This window comes from Chiloscyllium plagiosum, chromosome 14 (assembly GCF_004010195.1).
Source record: "Chiloscyllium plagiosum isolate BGI_BamShark_2017 chromosome 14, ASM401019v2, whole genome shotgun sequence".
Classification (NCBI taxonomy): domain Eukaryota; kingdom Metazoa; phylum Chordata; class Chondrichthyes; order Orectolobiformes; family Hemiscylliidae; genus Chiloscyllium; species Chiloscyllium plagiosum.
Window position 1 is genome coordinate 64,723,684 of NC_057723.1, and position 22,745 is coordinate 64,746,428.

The following is a 22,745-nucleotide window of genomic DNA, read 5'->3' on the forward strand; positions in this document are numbered from 1 at the left end:
AAGTCTGCCACCCACTGTCATTCACAACCCAACCTTTCTAATGTGAACTGAAGAAAATCCTTTCAGTTCCATGTTTACAGGACAGCTCACAGTATTTCACAATCAATGAAGTAACATTGAAAATTTGTCGCTGTTGTAATGAGTCATTTTGACAGAGCAAGATCCCTGGAACACTATTGAAATAAGTAAGAAAATCATCATTTTTGATTATGTTACCTGAGAGATACATATCAAATACACCACAAAATCATAAACGTCTTAGAACAAAGAACAATACAGCGCAGGTACAGGCCCTTCAGCACTCCAAACCTGCGCTGACACATTTGCCCTTCCATACTAAAAGTTACAGGGTCCATATCCCTTTATTTCCTTCCTATTCACATATTCATCCAGGTGATGCTTGAATGCTGCCACTGTGTCTGCTTCCACCACCTTCTCTGGCAGCATGTTTCAGGCACTCACCACCCTTTCTGTGAAAAAATTGCCTCGCACATCTCTTTTTTAAAAATATTTTTGTTGAAAAGGTTTTTCTTGATGAAATTATAAAATTACAAAAATATGAAAATATAACATGAGAACAACAATAAACAATAAACCAACCACTATACTACTCTATAAAAGAACTCACAGCTACACTCATAACACATTGATAAATAAATAAGTAAATAAATAACGCTGCTTAGCAGAACAAGACCATAGCTCTCAACCTTCGAGAGCATCAATTATTAAACCGATGTTTGCTCGAAATTCTTTCTCTTAGGACATTAGGCTTATTAAACCTAAACAAAAGCCCTAATTAAGATCTGCTTCCAAATAATTCAACAAGGGCTGCTGTATCTTTTAAAAGTTGTCTGTTTTCTGGTGCACTATATTTGTAAGAAAGTCCAAAGGAACGTGTTCCATAATTAACATATGTCATGCCGACAGACCCGAGGGGTTCTCAGACACCCAGCGCATCAGAATGTTCTGCCTTGCACAAAAAGTGCACATTTAAGGGAGATAAATTCGGCAAACCCAGGAGAAAAGACATCGGGTCCACTTTGGCTTTGGTCCCCAAGACCCTCTCTATTACTCCTGTCACAGCGCTCCAGTACACACAGAGTGTAGCAGGACCACAAACAATGAGTGAGGATACCCGTATTTGTTATACACTTGGGGGACATTGAAGATGCACCCTGTGTAAATTTTGCAAGACAATTTGGGGCCAGATGAACCCTATGAAGAATCTTTAACTGTATAGCATTGGTCCTATAACATATCGAAATCTTCCTCACATTGTCACAAATGTCCTCCCAAGTTTCCAAAGTGATCTTCATCCCTAACTCTCTGTCCCATGATCTCCCATAATCGCTCAATGTCACCTCAGGAACCTCCCCCCAACAAATGGGAGAGAGTACTCACTGAAAGAGTGCTCTTAGCCTGAGGCACCCTCTTTTCCGTATCAGATCTATAGCACTCAGTCAGAGGCATAGTCTCTTTTCGGATAAAATCTCTGATCTGAAAAAAATCGGAAGCGGTCCCTACTCGATAATCCATACTTAAGAGTTATTAGATCAAATGACATTAACGTTTCATCTTCAACAGGTTACTCAAACAAGAAACTCTTCTATCCACCCAGGATTTAAATCTGGCAAACCAACTATGAGAGTATGGAAAGATGTTTTAGATGTTTTACTCTCCATCTGTCTCATTGCCCTCCACGTATTAATATCTATTGGATTGCAGCAATGTTCCGCAACTATCATTATTTTGTCCAGAACCAACAGTGTAATAAGAGGACACTTTGTCTGTGAGGCCGCAATGTCCAACCATATCAATACCAAGTCCTCACAGGCCCAATCACTCTCAAAAGATAAAAGGGAGCTCAATTGATATCTGCTGACATCCGGGAGATCCACTCCTCCCAACCCCTGGGGCATTTGCAATTTTTTATGCTTGATAATTAGGCTGCTTATGGCATGAAATAAAAGAACTAAACCAACCATTTAATTTCCAAAACGTTTCTCTAGGAAAAAGCAAGGGAAGCGTCGCAAAGGGTATAATTAGCGAGGAAGAACATTCATTTTAATAAGAGCAACTCAATCGAACCATGATATTGGAAGGGCCCCTCATCTTTCAAGGTCTTGACAAACAAATGAACAAAATTAACCTTGAATAACTGATCAAAACTAGGGGTAACAGAGACGTCCAAATAAAGAAAGCCTTCCTATGCCTACTTAAAGTGGAACCCTCCTTCAACATCCGATATTCCCCTAAGACATAGCCTCCGATTTTGAAAAATTGATCTTGTAACCTGAGAAAAAGCCAAATGAATTAATACAATGTATCAAATAGGGCACCGAAACTGCCGAGTTCAAAAGAAAAATGAGAACATCATCATGATCCTATCTTTGGGGCAGCTATATTAGGGTTCCCACAAATGGCCTGTGCCAGCAGTTCAATCACCAATGTGAAGAGCAAAGGTGAGAGGGGACAACCTTGCTGACTGCCCCTACCATTGTTAAAATTATCAGCCCTTATACCATTAGTGAGGACTGCCGCCAGAGGATCACTGTAAAGGACCCTTACCCATCTAGTAAACACCCAGGCCAAACCTCTCCAGGGTATAAAAAAGATACGGCCATTCCACCCAGTCAAATGCCTTCTCCATGTCCAAGAAAACCATCAACCCTTGAACTGACCATTGTTGGCACACTTGAATGTTAAGCAGTCTCCTAACATTATTAGAAGATCTGCGACCCTTTATAAAGCCTGTCTGATCCTCCTTAACAATAGAGGGCAACAACCTTTCCAACCTCAATGCCAGGGTCTTCGATAAAATTTTAAAATCAGAGTTTAAAAGTGAGATGGGTCTGTCAGAAGCACAGTGCTCCAGGGCCTTCCCTTTTTTGAGGATAAGAGAAATATTAGCCTCGCTCAAGGATGGTGGGAGGCAATCCCGACTATATGAATAGTTATACATGTCTAGCATCGGTCCTGATAGTATGTTTACAAATTCTTTATAAAACTCACTGGGCACTGGGCAAGCCATCAGGGCCAGGCACCTTTCCATTTTGAAGTTGTCTCACTACCTCCTGTATCTTTTGGGCTGTTAACAGAGCACTAAGGAGAGACGCCTGTTCAGCAGACATACCAGGAAGATCCAAATTCCTAAAAAATGACTCCATCTTATCCCATCTGTCGTCACAGCTTTCAGACTGGCAAAGATCAGAGCCAAACCTGTGTTCCAGTCTCTGGGGTGGGGCTTGAAACCAAAACATTTAGACTGGGGTACAAGGCTGCTATGAACTGAGTTTATGTTGTCTGTTTTGTTTGTTCATTTTGTTGTTGCTTTCAATTTCTTCAATGATTTGAGGAATGATTTCCTCAATTTCGATTCATACAAACTACCTAAGAGAATTGAAGTGTTTGGCACCATTATTCTGTGTTCCAGGTGCAAAATAGACATTTTGTACTGTTGTTTGGTAAAATGAGTCTCATTCCTTCATCACCTGGATGTGAGCCATTTCTTTATTTTCATGATGCTGGCGGAGATCTTCAGCAATTTTCTCAAGCTGTTCACTCCCTTCCTAAAAGCATTGACAGTGCCTGAGATACATATCAACTGAGCATTCTCCATTTCCTTATAAAAGTATGGTTGGACCATTCGCACATTGCCTTGTGCTTATTTACTTGCACGGGCACATGATATGGCAAGCCTTGATTTTAAACTCCTCATCCTTGTTTCCATATCACCCCAATGGCCTGACCTTTTCTATGTCTGATGTCTCCCGTAAGCCTGTAACCCTCCAAGATATCTGCACCTTTACAAATCTCTGAATTTAATCACTGCACCATTGGCAGCACTGCCTTCAGTTGTAGAAGTCCCAAGCACTGGAATACCTTCCCTTCAGGTTTTTGCCTAACTCGCTTTCCTCCTTTGAGACACTCCATAAAATTTAACTCCTTTTAGATATCTGCCTTAATATTTCCTCACAAGGATGAGTGTCAGGGTCCTTCAAAGGCATGTATTGGAATGTCTTATTATATTAAAAGTGTTACATAAATGTAAGTTCTTGTTGTAATCCAGCTATTCTTCACACGTGCATAAACCTACTTGACTGGAGATCCAGCAAAAAAGTCTTATTAAGCACAAAATTCCAAAATTCTAGCCAGGATCACTGAACAATGAACAGTAAATACTGCTCGCTACTGCCCCCCTCCCTCACCTTGTCAATCCCAGGCCCTCATTTTACGCTGGCCAGTCTGAAACTGCTCTAAATTCATAGAAATCATAGAACCCCTTCAGTGTGGAAGCAGGCCATTCAGCCCATCAAGTCGACAACAATCCTCTGAAGAGCACCCCACCCACACCCACCATATCCCTGTAACCCTCATTTCCCATGCCTAATATACCTAGCCTGTGCATCGCCAGGCCAAAATAGCATGGCCAGTCCACCTAATGTGCACATCTTTGGACTGTGAGAGGAAACCCACACAGACAGGGGGAGAATGTGCAAATTCCACACAGACATCACCTGAGGTTAAAATCAAATCTAGGTCTCTGGCACTGTGAGGTAGCAGTGCTAATCACTGAGTCATCACGCTGCCCTATGTGGAATGATTGTCACTCAACTGAAAAGACAAAGAAATTTGAGAATGTTTCTCAATTTATGACAGAACTGAAAACAACACAGTTGTAACACTCTCTGGTTTTCTGATGCTGCAACAACACTGGTTTTGTCTGTCCCCATCTCTTATATTATTTTTACTCGTACAGCTTTCATTATATAGTTGACACAGAGTCACAGAATTGTTAGGGCACACAAGGAGGCCTATTGTGGCTGCACAGGTTCTTCAAATGAGCATCATTACCTAGTGCAACCTTTGCCTTTGCCCCCTACGCTTACGTAATATTTCTGTCCAAATAAATATCCAGTGCCTTCTTGAATGTCGTAAGAGAGGGCAACAGTGTCTCAATACTGAGATGAATCATCAGTTTTCTTTATAGATGTTTCATTATTTTCACAACTTAGCTCTGAACTGGTCTAATTCATGAACCATGCCATGGTAAAGTGAGAATGAAAGTTTTATCTCCAGGACACATGATGCTTTTCCAAGGAGCATCAGAGGCATTGGAGTTCGTGAGACTCAAATCCACTCATTATCTACAAACAACTGTGGAACTGAGAACTTGATAAAAAGCCACCAAAATGACAGTTTGGTAAATGGCAACTGTCTTGAATTTCCCTAGTTTAGATGTTCTCCTTCTAGGATCAACCAAATAAAGTCAAAACATTTGCATTTATCGAGCGCCTTCCATAGAATCAGGCCATTCCCAAAACACTTTTCACCCAATGGAGTGCATTGAGGTGTACATACACTGTTGTAATGCTGGCAATACATTAGCCAGTTTGTGTGCAGCAAGTACGCACAAACAATGTGATTATGATGAGCTCATCTGTTTTTTATTGATGTTCATTTAAGAATGATTATTGACCAGGGCATGAGGAAAACTCCCCCACAGTCTTCAAAATAATCAGACAATCATAAACTGTTATCGGATAGAAGGAGCTCATATGATCTTTCAAAGGAGCTTTTAAATTAGCACCACTCACCACTGCCATAACCCAAAAAGTTAGACCCCCTTCACGTGTGTTCTTGAGTAAAAAAGGCAGTTTCATAATGACAGGGGTGCAGTGGGTGCAGGTACAGCAGGCAGGTCGGTAATCTGGGAGGTGTAACAGACTGGGCTGATAAATAACAAGTAACATTTGTCCCACACAATTGCCAGACAATGACCCTTTCCAACAAGAGATAAGCGAGCCATCTGTAATGAGTAAAATTGTAATGGGAGCTGGTATATTGGTTGGGTATGTAATGAGAAGGGCATCATGGGCAGGGGTATAGCAAGCATAGGTGTAATGTGAGGGGTGTAACCTGTATGGTGTAATGGAAGGAAGTGTAACATGCAGGGGTATAATGGAATGGGGTATAATGGGGGAAGCATGATGAGACAGAGTGTAACTGGAAGGGGTATAATGGGAGGGTGTGTAGTAGGCAGAAGTGTAGTTGGAGGGAGTGTAATTGACAGGGGTGTAATGGGAGGGAGTATAACAAGCCAGGGTGTAATAGGAGGTGATGTAATGGGTGTGGGTGAAGTGAAATAAAGTGTAATTGGCAGGTCAGTATGATTTAGGCAGGGCTGTAATGGAAAGGAGAGTAATAAGTGTGGACGTATAACTGGATGTATAACTGACCACTAATTTTCTTTCACCTGTTTTGGATCATTATAAATGTTGTATTGCAGACTCAGTTGTCGATTGTCTTTATCAACAGATGATGCTGCAGTTTAATTATTCTAATTTATTTTGTGTTTAGGCATCAGAATCAAATAATTCATGAATCTACAGGTAAGATTGCAAAGTGAAGAACTTGATATTTGCAGACAGATATTCTTTCCTGAAAGTAGATGTTATTGTAACAATACACCTAATGTGAAGGTACATGATCAGCCTTGGTTCTGGCTGAGCTTCCTGATTTGAACAGTTAGAACTATTTACATTTGACAAAAGCAGTTTTCAATTTCTTTGCTCAGTTCAGAATTTATTTACAGTCTGTGAACTACATTTGAAGTGAAGTCACCTGTTGTACTTCGGGAAAGACACAGCAAGCTCCCACAAGCAGTAAAGTGATAAAGGCCAGATAACCTGTGCTTTATTTTAATTTTAGCTGATTGTTGCAGATGTATGTATATTAACTCTGAGCCAAGTCTGACAACTCTGTCAACTCCTGAGTTATAACAGCATCCTTACTAATGATGTCACAGCATTCAACCCAATCTCCTCCCAAATCAAGCACTGAGTGACACCAAGAGTTAACTGGTACTTCTCTTTTCCCTCCCATTACCTCCACTGACAGTCTGGACAAAAATATGGAACTTTACCGAACTAGAACATTTCTCTGTTGACTCAACTCACCACTTCCTGTGTCAGGGTTTTGAAGCTGTCCTTTCTCTTCCTGTTCCACCAACAGATTGACTGTTTGTGAAGTACCTGGCAGCCTTTCAAGCAACTTTCCCAATTACATTCGAGGGTGTAAATCTTTGGTCTTCGCCACTCCAAAAAGCTGTAGGTGCCCAGCCTTTGGGTAGATTCAGGACAGATTGATAGATATCTGATCATCAAGATAATTAATGGATATTAAATATGGGAAGAAAGTACAGTTCTTGTAAACGTTCACACATTTTCTTGTCAAATTACAGAGCAGGCCTGAGAATTCATTTAGCTTACGCCTCTTATTTCTTGTGTTTTCGTGAACCCTCCCTAGCTGCAGACCAGAGTAAACAAGGATGAAAGTCAACCACAGCAATGTGAGGAAATGAGCACTAGTGAATCAGCAGCCTCTTTTACAGCTTGCATACTGACTTTAAAAGTCTAAGAGAGAGGCCTTTTGTGAAACAGCTGTATTCTGGAATTTGCCCTGAATGCAATTTGGTCATAGAGTCACAAGGAAATTGGATAAATACTGAAAATTCAAAGAATAAAAGACCATAGGGAAAGAGCAGGGAAGTGTGACCAAGTGTTTAATTGTTTCAAATCGGTGACATGATGGGCTGAATGGCCTCCTCCTGTCTTCTTTGATTAAAATCTTTTTTAAAGATATGAACTGAATGATGTTGTGGAATCCCTTGAAACTGGGTGGTTTTGCAGCTGTGATAAATCTAGTTTAACAAGCAAATATCACAGAGGAATGGGTTTCAACTTCCTCCTCTATGATCAGATTGCTACCGTTCAGCACTGGCAGACAGTACAACTGGACTAAAACCCATTTTTCCTTTAAGGAGTTACAGCTGTACAAAACTCTCGTGTGGCCGCACTTATATTGCGTACAGTTATGATCACCGCATTATAGGAACGACATGGAAGAATTGGAAAGGGTACAGAGGAGATTTACCCCAGGGTGTTGCCTGGTATGGAGGGAAGGTCTTACGAGGAAAGGCTCAGGGACTTGAGGCTGTTTCATTAGAGAGTAGAAGGTTAAGAGGTCACTTAATAGAGGCATACAAGATGATCAGAGGATCACATAGAGTGGACAGTGAGAGCCTTTTTCCTCGGATGGTGAAGGCTAGCATGAGGAGACATGGCTTTAAATTGAGGAGTGATAGGTATAGGACAGATATCAGAGGTAGGTTCTTTACTCAGAGACTAGTAAGAGCGTGGAATGCCCTGTCTGCAACAGTAATAGACTTGCCAACTTTAAGGGCATTTAAATGGTCATTGGATAAATATATGGTTGATAATGGAATAGTGTATGTTAGATGGACTTCAGCTTGGTTTCACAGGTCGGTGCAAAATCAAGGGCCAAAGGGACTGTACTGCACTGTAATGTTCTATGTTCTATGTAGTGTGGTGCAAAAGTAGACTTGGGGCAGAAGTTAATATGACCTGGAACACTGTCCCAACAAATAGCAGCAGTGGGGTATTGTTGGTTCACTGAAAATGAAATTGAGACAATTTTCCAATTTGTGACACTTCACCAGATGGTCTGGCTATGTGCCACTGACCTTGAAATGTTTCTATAAACAGTTGTTTCATTGTCTTTTCTCCGTATTTTCAAGTTTTTGGCCATCAATTCTCGTGTGTCCTTATTTATCTCAGCATCTTGATATTGATTCTGTGTTGCACATCAGAATAGTTTATCATGTTAAAAGTGCTAAGCAAGTTATTGTTTTTGGAGGGGCAGTTAGAAGGAATATCACCACGGGTTGTAGGCTTGGAGCAGCAAAGTTATTTCAGAGTCTCAGTGGTGTAAACTTCAGAATAAACAGTTTGTCCATCTATTTCATGTATATTGGTGCACTTGGCCAGAGATATTAGGACAGGAAATGGGATTTAAAATTCCACACTTGTTCATTGTCCCTCTGTTATTACAGATGACAGACCCATTGATGACATAGGATGGGACTCAGATGAATTTGTAAGTAATTTCATTTGTCTTTTCTGACTATTGTGTTTCTGAAAAGAGTGAATGAAATATCAGCATTTATGCTTTAGTAAAAGGTTGACAGTAAAACAAAATGTTATGTAATTCAGACAGAAGATGATGATGATTATGAGGACCCAGACCAACAGCAAGACTCTGGAGATGATGGTGGAGATTATGAATCACCAACTGAAGATGGTGAAGGGCATAATAGTGACAATGATTATGAACCACCTCCTTCAAATGATGAAGAAGCTCATCAGATCAAGATATGTGCAGCAAAACCAATCTCCAATGATTCAGACTATGCAGGTAACTTCACAAAATCAATTGACAAAGTGATGTTTAGTGGGAACTGCTTCTAACAAATAGAAGGTGCTACGATCCCAGTTAATGGCAAGACTGGACAAGTCAGGTTCCAGAGTGATATCTGATGAGATAGATCATAAGTTTAATTTTTCCAGTTGGTTGTTGTGGTTAGTCACTAAAACATAGGATATAAATGTTCTTTAATACAATAACAGAAATTCATAACACAAAATAATAAAAACAAAACAAAGCAAGTTAAATCATGTGAAAGACAATTTAGAAAGGTATTAACACCAACAACAACGCAGAGTTTCAACCTGTTCCACAGTGATAACCATTAGATGTTATGAATCTATGAGATACACAAATCTCAGAGAAATATCACTCCAATTTCAATTTGTTATTTTCTCCCTTAATTGACTCTGTTTAGTTTTCCTTCTGGGACTGCTAGAACAGTTTTACGACTCTTTGCCGTCCTGCTTTGTAGACAGCTGATATAAACCTCTTTTCGATTTGAAAATTTCTACCTTATCTCTCATAGCTTGGGAGACATCATAAACAAAAAGCCTTCTGCTAGACTGAACTCTCTTCAAACTCTCTTCAAACCCTTAATTTGTCCCAGTCATTGTCAAGGCAAACGTGTCAGTCAAGGCAAAGCTTCAATTTTCTAACAGAAAACAAGGCTTATAGCAGTCTCACAAGGGAATTGCCTCTTGTTCAATTATGAATTTAATTGTGGCTTTTGAAAGCTCTTCATCTAATTCTTATATTAGCTTTCCTTATTCACCTGCAGAGATGAAATACTTTAATGCCTGATTTTATGTGATTTAAATATGTTCAGTGATTTACCCAGTATGCGAATGTGAACTCTGTATCTGCTCCATGTATGTATTTTAGATTAGATTACTTACAGTGTGGAAACAGGCCCTTCGGCCCAATAAGTCCACCCAGACCCATTCCCCTACATTTACCCCTGCCCCTAACACTACGGGCAATTTAGCATGGTCACTTCACCTAACCTGCACATTTTTGGACTGTGGGAGGAAACCGGAGCACCCGGAGGAAACCCACGCAGACATGGGGAGAATGTGCAAACTCCACACAGTCTGTCGCCTGAGGCGATTTGCAAGTCAGATGGGGTCAATAGAGAACTAAAGTAGACTAATAATGATGGGAGATGAACAAAGCTGCGTACCAGTATCTTGTTCGTGAAGGATACAAGGTGTCATGTCAATCAGGAGAGCACTGAAATAATCAAGTCTTATGGGAACTGAAACACCTCTGCCTCAAGCACAAGGTATACAAGCCCACTAACATTTCACCCCTTGCTACCAGAAATGTGAAATCTGGTTTGTAGGTGTAATGGACAACGAGGGGGGAAGCCAACCAGGAGCATGTCAGAATAGTCAAGACTTGAGGTAGCAAGTGAGGATTTCAGTAGTAGATAAATATGTTTAACTCCCTCTATTAGAAATAACTTAGCTGTGAAACATGTCTCACTTTTCTTTCAGATAAACGGTCAACAATAAAATCTGCAAATCATCCACCCATTCCCCCTCAGCGCCCTGGATCAGTGCCAATTACACCAGCTGGAAATAGGGGCAATATGGTAAGTGACCATTGACAAAAGGATTGGCCATTTTTAGCCCGTTTCTTCAGGAGATTTATGCAGTGACTGCACAGTCTGATTAATCGAACCACAGTGAATGAGACATCTAGTTAGAGTGGAATGCATTTCTTGATTAAGTATCTTGAACTTATATAAAAACAACTGCTAAAACGTTGGTAGATATGCAGCAGTGAAATATTATGCCACATTTTGTAAATAAACCAACTATGAGTCAAGATTTATACTTCACCCTCTCAGCTGGCATGTAACACAGGGTAGGAAAACAACCCACCCCATTACATGTATGCAAATTATTACAGAGTGGGCAATTTGGCCCCTCAAGTCTATTCCACCATTCAATACGATTATGGCTGATCTTACTACTTCACACTCCCATCCTTCCCTACAAAGTACATGGTATCTGCTACACCTTAAACATATTTCAGAACTCTGCTTACATCACCTTTTAAGGAATAATGTTCCAAAAACTCTCTGAACCCTTTGTCAAAATAATTTGCCTTCACCTCTGTTTTGAATAGGTGATCCATTTATCTATGGTTCCAGATTCTCCCACAGGGGTAAATATCTTCCCCATTTCCACGCTGTCAAATTTATTCAGAATTTTATATGTTTCAATCTAGTTGCCTTTGCTCTTTTAAACTCCAGCTGTTAGGAGCCTAACCTGACTAACCTTTCCTCATAAGACAGGCTGCCCATTCCAGATATCATTTTAGTAAACCTTCTTTGAACTGATTAGATTACTTACAGTGTGGAAACAGGCCCTTCGGCCCAACAAGTCCACACTGCTCCACCGAAGCGCAACCCACCCATACCCCTACATTTACCCCTTACCTAACACTACGGGTAATTTAGCATGGCCAATTCACCTGACCTGCACGTCTTTGGACTGTGGGAGGAAACCAGAGCACCCGGAGGACACCCACGCAGACACAGGGAGAATGTGCAAACTCCACACAGACAGTCGCCTGAGTCGGGAATTGAACCCGGGTCTCTGGCGCTGTGAGGCAGCAGTGCTAACCACTGTGCCACCGTGCTGCCCAACTGTTTCCAACAATTTACATTCTTCCTTTATTCAGGTGGCCAGTACCATGGATTTGGTCTCATCAATATCCTATATAATAAATTATGATCTTCCTTCTTTTGCATTCAATTCCAAAGCAATAAAAGATAACAGTTTATTAGCTTACCTAAATACTTGCTTTATATGCATATTAACTTTGTGTGATTCATGCACTAGGTTACTCTGATCTCTCTGCATCTCAGAGTCCTGAGTCCTCTAACCTTTTAGATAATATGTTTCTTTTTTATTCCTCCTGCCAAAATCGACAATTTTCCCATCATACAGTCAGAGCCCTTTTAACATCAAATGATTCACAGTGAACATTTACTTCTATCATTGCAATGTTAGAGACAGAAAATGGAAAGTATTTCATTCCTCAGAAGCTGACAAAGCTCAAAAAAATCATCAATCTTACAATCATGAAGTTGGTAAGCAGAATGGTTATGTCTGTGCCATAATAATTTATGTTAAAATCTGTGCAGATAGATGAGGAAGAAGTACTCGATCTCTTTTTTTTACAAGAGACCTACTAATATATTTATTCTTGTCCAGGCAAACATGTTCTCCAATCTGTCTGTCAGTGAAGATTCAGGTCAAGGCAAAGACCGAAGCTTCTCATCACCTGGTTATAGAGGTACTCATATTTTGGATATTTATCAAACTTCATGAATTCAGTTTGTTTTAACTGATCTGAAAAGTAACTGAAGTCATAGAGTCATAGAGATGTACAGCATGGAAACAGACCCTTCGGTCCAACCCGTCCATGCCAAGCAGGTATCCCAACCCAATCTAGTCCCACCTGCCAGCATCTGGCCCATATCCCTCCAAACCCTTCCTATTCATATACCCATCCAAATGCCTCTTAAATGTTGCAATTGTACCAACCTCCACCACATCCTCTGGCAGCTCATTCCATACACGTACCACCCTCTGCGTGAAAACATTGCCCCTTAGGTCTCTTTTATATCTTTCCCCTCTCTCTCTAAACCTATGCCCCCTTGTTCTGGACTCCCCAACCCCAGGGAAAAGACTTTGCTTATTTATCCTATCCATGCCCCTCATAATTTTGTAAACCTCTATAAGGTCACCCCTCAGCCTCCTACGCTCCAAGGAAAACAGCCCCAGCCTGCTCAGCCTCCCCCTGTAGCTCAGATCCTCCAACCCTGGCAACATCCTTGTAAATCTTCTCTGAACCCTTTCAAGTTTCACAACATCCTTCAGATAGAAAGGAGACTAGAATTGCACACAATATTCCAACAGTGGCCTAACCAATGTCCTGTACAGCTGCAACATGACCTCCCAACTCCTGTACTCAATACTCTGACCAATAAAGGAAAGCATACCAAACGCCTTCTTTACTATCCTATCTACCTGCGAGTCCACTTTCAAGGAGCTATGAACCTGCACTCCAAGGTCTCTTTGTTCAGCAACACATCCTAGGACCTTACCATTAAGTGTATAAGTCCTGCTAAGATTTGCTTTCCCAAAATGCAGCACCTCGCATTCATCTGAATTAAACTCCATCTGCCACTTCTCAGCCCATTGGCCCATCTGGTCCAGATCCTGTTGTAATCTGAGGTAACCCTCTTCGCTGTCCACTACACCTCCAATTTTGGTGTCATCTGCAAACTTACTAACTGTACCTCTTATGCTCGCATCCAAATCATTTATGTAAATGTGTTTTATGGATTTTAAGGGCTTGCTGCTCAGTTACAGTATTTTGTTTTAGTATAGTTTGTCTGAAAGCAGCTCAGAAAATAGGCAAAATTTTAAATTGTACCCAGTGCAACTCAAGATTCCATGATCTTTTTCACCAGTTTGTAAAATATCATACTGAAAGCTGACAGTAGCCAGAAAACTGCGCACAGTTTATTGTCAAAGTCAGTTTTTGATAATTATGCTTTTTTGCGAGCTTTCAAGGTGATAGAACTCAGTACGTTGTGTTTGTGTGCCTGTGTGTGCGCGCGTGTGCACGCGCGTGCGCATGTGTGCTATGATGATGAGTCAAATGATGATGCAGATGCTGTCAAGGAGGTCAAATGAGCAATTTTGCTCCCCAATTGTTCTTTGAGGGCACCTGACCAGTGAGCCACCATACCCTGGTGATGAAACCTCAGCCATTCGGCCTATTGAGTCACTGCTAGCTGTCCCACACCTCTGTTCTATCCCCATCAGTTTCAGCCACCACATCAAGTGCCCAATAGTATACTTTATTCATCATCAATGGCCTAACAAGGCTTTTGTGGTGCACTGGTAGTGTCCCTACCTCTGGATAGGGAGTGCTGGGTTCAAATCACTGGTCTAACCTCTGGCATACCATCACTGAACAGGTTAATTAGAAAACATTGAAAAAAAAGTCAATGGCCTTCTCTTCCGGCACTGCAATAGCAGTGACATCCAGGATACTACACCATTTCAAATTAAATTTCTTTTAATCTGCTAAAGTACTCTAATAGAATTGGGAAATAGCTCAATAACTTTTTTTAATTCATTGTAATTGGTTAAAATCAAGTTTGTAATAGGTTCTGTGCAAAATGCTTGTTTTTGTGGAAAACCTGTTCCAGCTTTATTAATGCAACTGTGCCAAGTTATCTTCTTTAAGAATAAGATTTGATAAATAAATTTTTAAGATTGTGTTCTAAAATTCCGTCTAATTGCCTTGGTTGATATTTTGTTTATGTGTCTGAGTTAGGAAGGACATTTCTTCAGAATTTTGTGAATTCTGAGTGTGATTTATTGCCCAGTCATTACATTTTACCCAAAGCACCACCCTTTAAAACTCTTTCAGTTGTTACTCAGAAACCTAAAGGCAGCCAATTTATAATACAACATTAAAGGCTGATTTTTTGGCCCAGGGTAACAGGAGTCAGGCTTGTTTCTGTATCAGGAGCCAATCTCCAGTGGAATCTGACTGGAGAGCTTTATGGAGAGGGAGTCCTTAATTGATACAGAGACCGTTTCCTGTCCAGTTGGAACTGGTGGGGTGGGAATGGAGCTAGTGGAAGAAGAAGTGATAGAGTCATTCAGACACAACAGCCATCACTGAAGCTGCTGTGGTTGTCCTGAAAGAGAGAGAGATTTTCCTATGTCTGCCAAATGGACCATAAATGTCACAGAGGAGCTGGAAGCCTGGCTCCCATGAGGGAGACAAAGGTGGTGCAGAAGGTCAGGGAGGGTGCTACATCATCATTAGGATTAGTGGGAGCACTCTGTTCAATGCCATCACCTACAGCTCAGCTCTTCACTCATCATTGATCCTCTGCCATTGAATCATTTCCTTGCAAAGCCTCACCAACCTTACATCCACGTCCATTCTGGAGGGGCTAATTCAAGAGAGTACAATGAATTTCAGGACGCTATCGGCCAGTCCATGCACCAAATCCAGAAGGGTCACTGGACCCAAAACATTAACTCTGCTTTACCTCTAGACCTGCTGAGATTTTCAAACAATTTCTGTTTTAGTTTCAACTACATCGTTCAGGGTGTTCTGGTGGAGTCTGGACTTCCTGATGAAGGGCTTTTGCCTGAAACGTCGATTCTCCTGCTCCTCAGATGCTGCATGGCCTGCTGTGTTTTTCCAGCACCACACTCTCTATTTTAACAACCCTAAACTATCTTAATTTCCCTCACCAGCAGGGAAAAGAGAAAAATATCTAGATATACAGAGTTGATGCCATATTTCTCAGTCACCTTGATAGAGGCTGGGACAATCTGACCCTTTATTGTTCAGATGCCAAAATAAAATTGAAAATGTTTCTCATTGTTCGAAACCAATCAGTTCAAGACTCATGAAACTGTTGTGTTACGATGACAGTATATTGTTCCTCTCTAGCTGATCCAAAGTCAAGCTTGATCACCTTTAATCCGTTTCAAATATCTGTTTACTCAACTTACTTGTACAACCTTTACTATCTTAACAATATCTAATAACCCCAGTTATGAAATTTTCCAATGTACCATTTTACTCTGAGGTCAACATTTTTGTATTCCTTTGTCAACTTTCTCTTCTGTATTTTCTGCTCCCAAGTGAGAGTGTGAAACCTATCTGAAGAGAAATGTGGGCAGAATTTTTGTCTTCATTCTTTGAGGATCTTCCAGTGAGAGGTATCTACACTAAGTGCACCTTTGGGTTTCAACAGTTGGAAGATCAAGTTATCCATTTCCTTTCAGCTCCTGTTGTCGACAGAAGTAGGAAACCCACTTTAGACCAGTCAGCATCTGGACACAGTGAAAGAGATTCCCCTTCAATGGGTGAGTGTTATGCTAAGATGGAAATGTGTTGCTGGAAAAGCACAGCAGGTCAGGCAGCATCTAGGGAACAGGAGAATCGACGTTTCGGGCATTAGCCCTTCTTCAGGAGTGTTATGCTAAGACAGTTCTTCTCATTGTTTTAGTTGGTACATGATTCAGCAGCAATGCTCCATACTTTTGCTGAAAAGGCATCAAGTAGCAAGTTAATTTGGGCTGTATTCCCTTTATTACACCACCAGGTGTACCCTCCTCAATTGTCCAACTTATAAATTCTGAATTCCCTCTTAGGTCTCTTTGTCTCAATACCTCTCTCTTGTCTCCTTTAAAATTTCCATAAAACCCATCTCTTTGATCAATCACCTGTTTTAAGATTAATTCCTTATTTTATAATAAATCTGATTGAAAATCTTATATTTTTCTTAAATTTCATTTCATTTCGAACATGTTTTATGCATTTCAATGTGATATCAGACATCTACCTGAACCCACCTACAGGGGGTTGAGGTCACACTGTGCCATGTTAAATCTCATTTAATTTGGTCCAATGTACCTGTGCCAGTTTCGTTGAAACAACTACACAATTTGTCCAAGAGTCTTGCTCTTTCCTATAGTCCTGTGAACTTTTGTCTTCAAGGATATTTACAATTCCCTTTGAAAGGTTAGGATTTAATCTACTTCCATTACACTTCCAGGTTGGTTTCCAGGTAACAACAATACACATTGTAAAAATAAATTCATATTTTAAGTAATTTTCATAAAAGAATGCCCCTGAGCCTCAATGTATTTGTTAATGCAATTGTTAGCCTGTTCAAATTAGGGGGAAAAAGATTATTTTATATCTACATTCCTGGGATGTGAGCACTGTTAGTAGGGCTTGCATTTATTGCCTATCCTGATTCCTCTTGAGGAGTTGCTAATAAACCATTTTCTTGGATCACTGCAGTCCTTGGGACATGGGGCAGTACAATATCATTAAGAAGGGAGTTCCAGAATTTTGACCCATGACACTGAAGGAACAGTAATATATTTTCAAGTCAGGATGGGGTGTGGAATGAAGACGAACTTGCAGGTGGTTCCCATGCACCTATTGCCTTTGTTATTCTAGGAGGTAGAGGATGTGGGTTTGGAAGGTGCTGTCTAGGAAGCCTGAATGCACCCTGAAGATGGTACATATTGCTGCTACTGGGAGTCAGTGATGGGGGGAGTGGATATTTGTGGATGTGATGCTAATTAAGCAGGTTATTTTGGTCCAGAAGATGTCAAGCTACTTGAGTGTTGTTGAAGCTGCACTCATCCAGGCAAGTGGGTAGTATTCTGTTGCACACCTGACTTGTGCCTAGTAGACGATGAACAGACTTTGGGGAGTCTGGAGGTGAATCTCTTGCCGCAGTTTTCCTAACCTCAGACCTGCTCCTGTACCCACAATATTTATATGGAGAGTCCAGGTCAAATTCTGGTCAGTGGTAACCACCAGGATGTTAATGATTATGTTTCAGCAATGGTAAGAACATTGAATATCAAAGGGAGATGTTTAAGTTCTCATTTGCTGAAGATGGTCACTTGCCAAACACTTTCTACATTACAACAGTAGCTACATTTCAAAAACGTTCTCTTAGCTGTTAGCCACTTTGGAATACTTTGTAGTCATGCAAGGCACCATATAAATCTATGTCTCATAAGCCTGTCGTTTTTGTGCACTGTGAATGTTACTTGTCACTTATCAGTCCAAGGACGAAATGCTATCCAGATTTTGCTACGTGTGATCATGAGGCATCACCATCATCTGACACATTGTGAATGAACAAGGTGATTTTATGTTCATGTCGCACAGAGTCAGTTGTCTCCATTCATGAATGTTTTTGATGATCAGCATAAAGGCTGATAAATACTGGGCTACAGTTATCTCTTCACATCACTGGAAGAGGGAAATCAGGCAGGGTATAAATGGATTAAAATGGGTTTTTGTCTGCCGTTTGGTACTGTCAAAACAGATCATACACCTCACAGTAAAGTCTCATTGACTTTATCCCAACAATGTTCCTGATACCCAAACTCAAACAAGAACTCACTTCTCAGGAACTCCCAGAGTACTGTCTATCCGATTAAGTTATTTTCAGGTGTTCTCATTGTTGTAATTTATGCTGGTTCCACAAACATAATGTTAACTAGTTGTCTTATTTTAATGGTGCTTATTGACCAGGATACAAATGAGAATGTCCCGCCCTGTTGCAAAATAGTGACCTAGGAATTTGCTAATGCCCATTTAAGAAAGCATTGATTTGCATCATTTCAGGGTATCATTTGTTAAATGGGACATCAAGTGAATACCGCAGGTGAAATGTCTGCCGTGTTCAAATGAAGCAACCAATTTGATATTATATCAGAGCCAGTTTTTATGTATATGAGTGACTGCCGGGCACTGAGTTGAAACTACTCAGATATATCTACAAGAACGAGACTTTCATCCTGTAAGTGAAGATTTTAACCAAAGTTTCCATTTCAAAAAAACATTGTGCTGTCTCACTACACTGCCCTGTGTCTCTGTTTTAAAAGCAATCTGCCTACTATTCAAGCCATATGTAAGTAATGAAGGAAATGTGGTCTGACAGGAACATAAACCACAAATCTGTGAAGCAAACACATTATTGGTAATCACTTGCCTACTAATATGATTGTCCACCCAGGAAATTCTGTGTCATTGGTCATAGGTTCTGTGGTTCATTGTATGACTCATGAGCCCAATCCTAGAGCTGCCTTGGACACAACAGGGCTGTTTGGCATGGCTAATCCCACCTCACCTAACCTGCACACCTTTGGACTGTGGGAGAAAACCAGAGCACTGGGCAGAAATTCATGCAGACACAGGGAGAATGCGCAAACTCCACACAGACAGTTGCCTGACGCTGGAATTGAACCTGGTTCCCTGGCACTGTGAAACATCAATGCTAGCCACTGTGCTATCATGCCGTGTAGTAGCTGTCAATGGAGAACAAGATAATTATCATAATAATGGTGACATAAGATTTGGAAATGTAAATTCTGGTTCCTCTTCTTTGAATAAGCAATGAAAATTTACCCATAATACATGCCTGGTTATCACACTTGGCAGTAATTTCTATTTGTCTGTTCTCTGATTAGGTCTATCTATGCTCTATAACTTCAAAGAATTCCTACAGTGTGGGAGCAGGTCATTTAGCCTGTCAAGTCCACACCAATCCTCTGAAACCATCTCACCTCTATACCGCCACATTTCCCATGGCTAATCCACCTAGACTGCACACTATGGACAATTTAGCATGGCCAATCCACCTAAACTTTGGACTTTGCAAGGAAGCTGGAGCATCTGGAAGAAAGAGCTGAAAATGTGTTGCTGGAAAAGCGCAGCAGGTCAGGCAACATCCAAGGAGCAGGAGAATCGACGTTTCGGGCAAGAGCCCTTCTTCAGGAATGAGGAAAGTGTGTCCAGCAGGCTAAGATAAAAGGTAGGGAGGAGGGACTTGGGGGAGGGGCGTTGGAAATGCGATAGGTGGAAAGAGGTTAAGGTGAGGGTGATAGGCCAGAGTGGGGTTGGGAGCGCAGAGGTCAGGAAGAAGATTGCAGGTTAGGAAGGTGGTGCTGAGTTCGAGGGTTGGGACTGAGACAAGGTGGGGAGAGGGGAAATGAGGAAACTGGAGAAATCTGTGTTCATCCATTGTGGTTGGAGGGTTCCTAGGTGGAAGATAAGGCACTCTTCCTTCAGCCGTTGTGTTGCTATGGTCTGGCGATGGAGGAGTCCGAGGACCTGCATGTCCTTGGTGGAGTGGGAGGGGGAGTTGAAGTATTGAGCCACGGGGTGGTTGGGTTGGTTGGTCCGGGTGTCCCACAGATGTTCTCTGAAACGTTCCGCAAGTTGGTCCGGGAGTCCCAGAGGTGTTCTCTGAAACTTTCTGCAAGTTCCCTCACCTTAACCTCCTTCCACTTATCGCATTTCCAACACCCCTCCCCCAAGTCCCTCCTCCCTACCTTTTATCTTAGCCTGCTGGATACGCTTTCCTCATTCCTGAAGAAGGGCTCATGCCCGAAATGTCGATTCTCCTGCTCCTTGGATGCTGCCTGACCTGCTGCGCTTTTCCAGCAACACATTTTCAGTTCTGATCTCCAGCATCTGCAGTCCTCACTTGCACCTGGAAGAAACCCATGCAAACATGGGGAGAATTTACAAACTCCACACAGACAGTCACCCAAGGGTGGCATCAAACCTGGGTCTCTGGCACTATGAGACAGTAGTACTAACCACTGACCCACCATGCCAACCACTTGACTTACTTGATTCTCATAAGAAACTTTAATACCTCCTATTTATGAATTGTTTTTTTTCAGGAAAGAAATCTCCATTTCCAGAAAAGGTAAGAGGACTTGTCATTTCATTATCTGACTGAACACCCCCCTTTGTCTCCTTTTCATTGTCTGAGTGTCTGAGAGATGAACCTGGTTTGTTATTGAACTAACATGAGGTATGTTTTGCATTATAAAGAAAGTTAAGTGCAATGCAGAAAAACATTCTTTAAAATAGGTTGACTCCGGAACTATATTTCTAAATAAGAAGAACTTTCTCACTAATATTAGAGAATTATTAAATACGTATAAACTGTAAATAATTTTAATTTCTCTAATGAAAATAGACAATGAAACAGTGCGTAGAATTTGGCTGTACAGCTTTCTAACATCAAGGACCACGAGACCCACTTTCTGTTATGTCATTAGAGAACTGGACCTCTAGCTGATTTGATTCCTACCTAATGCACATATACAATACCAAACAAATGGGAGAACCCTCAGTGGACATGACAGTTTGGAATGGTGGGGGACTAAGGGGGTGAGGGCTACGGTGGAAATACTGGATCCAAGTAAACAAGACTGGAGCATTTCCCTTTGAGTGATCAAAAGTAAAACAAAATCAATTGATCCCGGATCACACTGGGACAGAATCTGATCTAAAAAAGAACCAAGTCAGCAAAGGCTTAGATACAGGGAACAAAAAATAAGAAGAGGGACAAGTCACTGATAGTGTCCAGTGTACCTGACAGCTGTGATGATAATCAGTGTGGCCAATATGAGTGAAATCCAGAGTTACATGTTGAGGTGGGGGACCCAGGATTAGACGGTAGCAATGATATCAAAGGTATGACAATGATATAAGGGCTCACAGGTTCAAGCCCCAGATTTCAGGAGTTTAGATATTCTGTCTGAGTATTTACATATCATCAGCTGTTTTCCGCGAGGTAATTTGCTGTCACTTTGTTGGAGGAAGAATGGTTTAACTCTTTCTGCTTTGGTAAGGAGTTAAAGTTCCCTTTGGTACCAGAAGTTGCCTAAGTTCCCTGGCTTTTACCCATGCAGAGATTTTTGATGATATTGCAGGCTCGGGAGTGGTGCTGCCCTCTTTCTCCCCCAACCTCCAATTCTCAGACTGGAGAGATCTGGGACTCAGAAAGTTCTTTATTTTACACTTTGGTTTGTGGGTGCCAGGAGGAGCAGGAATATCACATGCCCCACAAGGAAAAGCACTGGAGTTAAAATCAACCACTTCTTAAATATTCTCCAGCAATGTATTTCACAGTTGTCCCATCCATCAAATAACAAGAGGTTGAACAGAGGAAAATACAAGGGAGAGAACTCAGTTACTCATATTCACAGTTGAGTAGTTCATAACTTAAATTTGGTTTGATCAGCATCTTCTGTGTTAAATATTTTATCATATTTATATATTTATAATATGTGTATATAGGCTGTCTTCTCGTCATCATTGTGTTTTTCTGTTTCCTCAGCCTGCCATGCCAGGTCCACCAAGGTAAGCAATGTTCCAGAAATACCTCTTCACTTGAACTACTCTCTTCTCCTCTTCTGTCTGAGCACCGGTCAGCAGGGATCCACACAACCCTGAGTATCCAGGTTCAGGTCACTTACTGTGTCTCACACACTCCCCAGGCATTGGTCACCATGTCACTTTGTGGCTGGAACAAAACAGAGAAAAATGCATGACAATCACTTCCTCTCGCAGGAACAAGGGAATGCCATTCGGCCACTCGAAACTGTTCTGTCTTTTCACTTAGGTCATGGCATGTCCACAGTCCAGCTCTCTTTACCCAGTATTGTTCCATATACCTTGGCACCGTAACCTGACAAAATTCTATCAATTCCGGGCTTGAAAACTTTGTTTGATCCAGTACCACATGGGTTGGATTTCCTGATTTCCTACATTTTGTCTGAGAAAAATGCTTCCAATATCACTCCTTGCTTTGTTTTAAAGTCATATCCCTTTTATTCTGGTTTCCTTCACTAGATGAGTGTTTCTATCTGCCTCATGAGTACCTGAAGAAAAAAGATTCCTTAGTCTGTGGATGAGGGAGAGGGACTCACTAAATTGTCCTTACAGAAAACCAGCAGCATCTCAGTGGGCCAAATAGCTGCCTTTTCTGCTGTAACCATTCCATACTTCATTGAAGATTTTAATCAGACCATCCCTCATTCTTTTTACAAGGAATGCAAGCA

General features: G+C 41.2%; 1 protein-coding gene across 2 annotated transcripts in view; it reads left to right on the top strand.

Annotated features, from left to right (window-relative positions):
* Window positions 1-22,745, top strand: part of LOC122556775 (lymphocyte cytosolic protein 2-like) — a 159,046-nt gene that overhangs the window by 81,209 nt on the left and 55,092 nt on the right. For both annotated transcript variants that reach the window (XM_043703923.1, XM_043703925.1), the window contains exons 5-12: window positions 6,361-6,392; window positions 8,915-8,958; window positions 9,075-9,276; window positions 10,785-10,882; window positions 12,516-12,597; window positions 16,134-16,214; window positions 20,574-20,599; window positions 22,022-22,044. In XM_043703923.1, coding sequence (XP_043559858.1) covers window positions 6,361-6,392; window positions 8,915-8,958; window positions 9,075-9,276; window positions 10,785-10,882; window positions 12,516-12,597; window positions 16,134-16,214; window positions 20,574-20,599; window positions 22,022-22,044 — 588 coding nt within the window. The remainder of the gene's footprint in view (window positions 1-6,360; window positions 6,393-8,914; window positions 8,959-9,074; window positions 9,277-10,784; window positions 10,883-12,515; window positions 12,598-16,133; window positions 16,215-20,573; window positions 20,600-22,021; window positions 22,045-22,745) is intronic.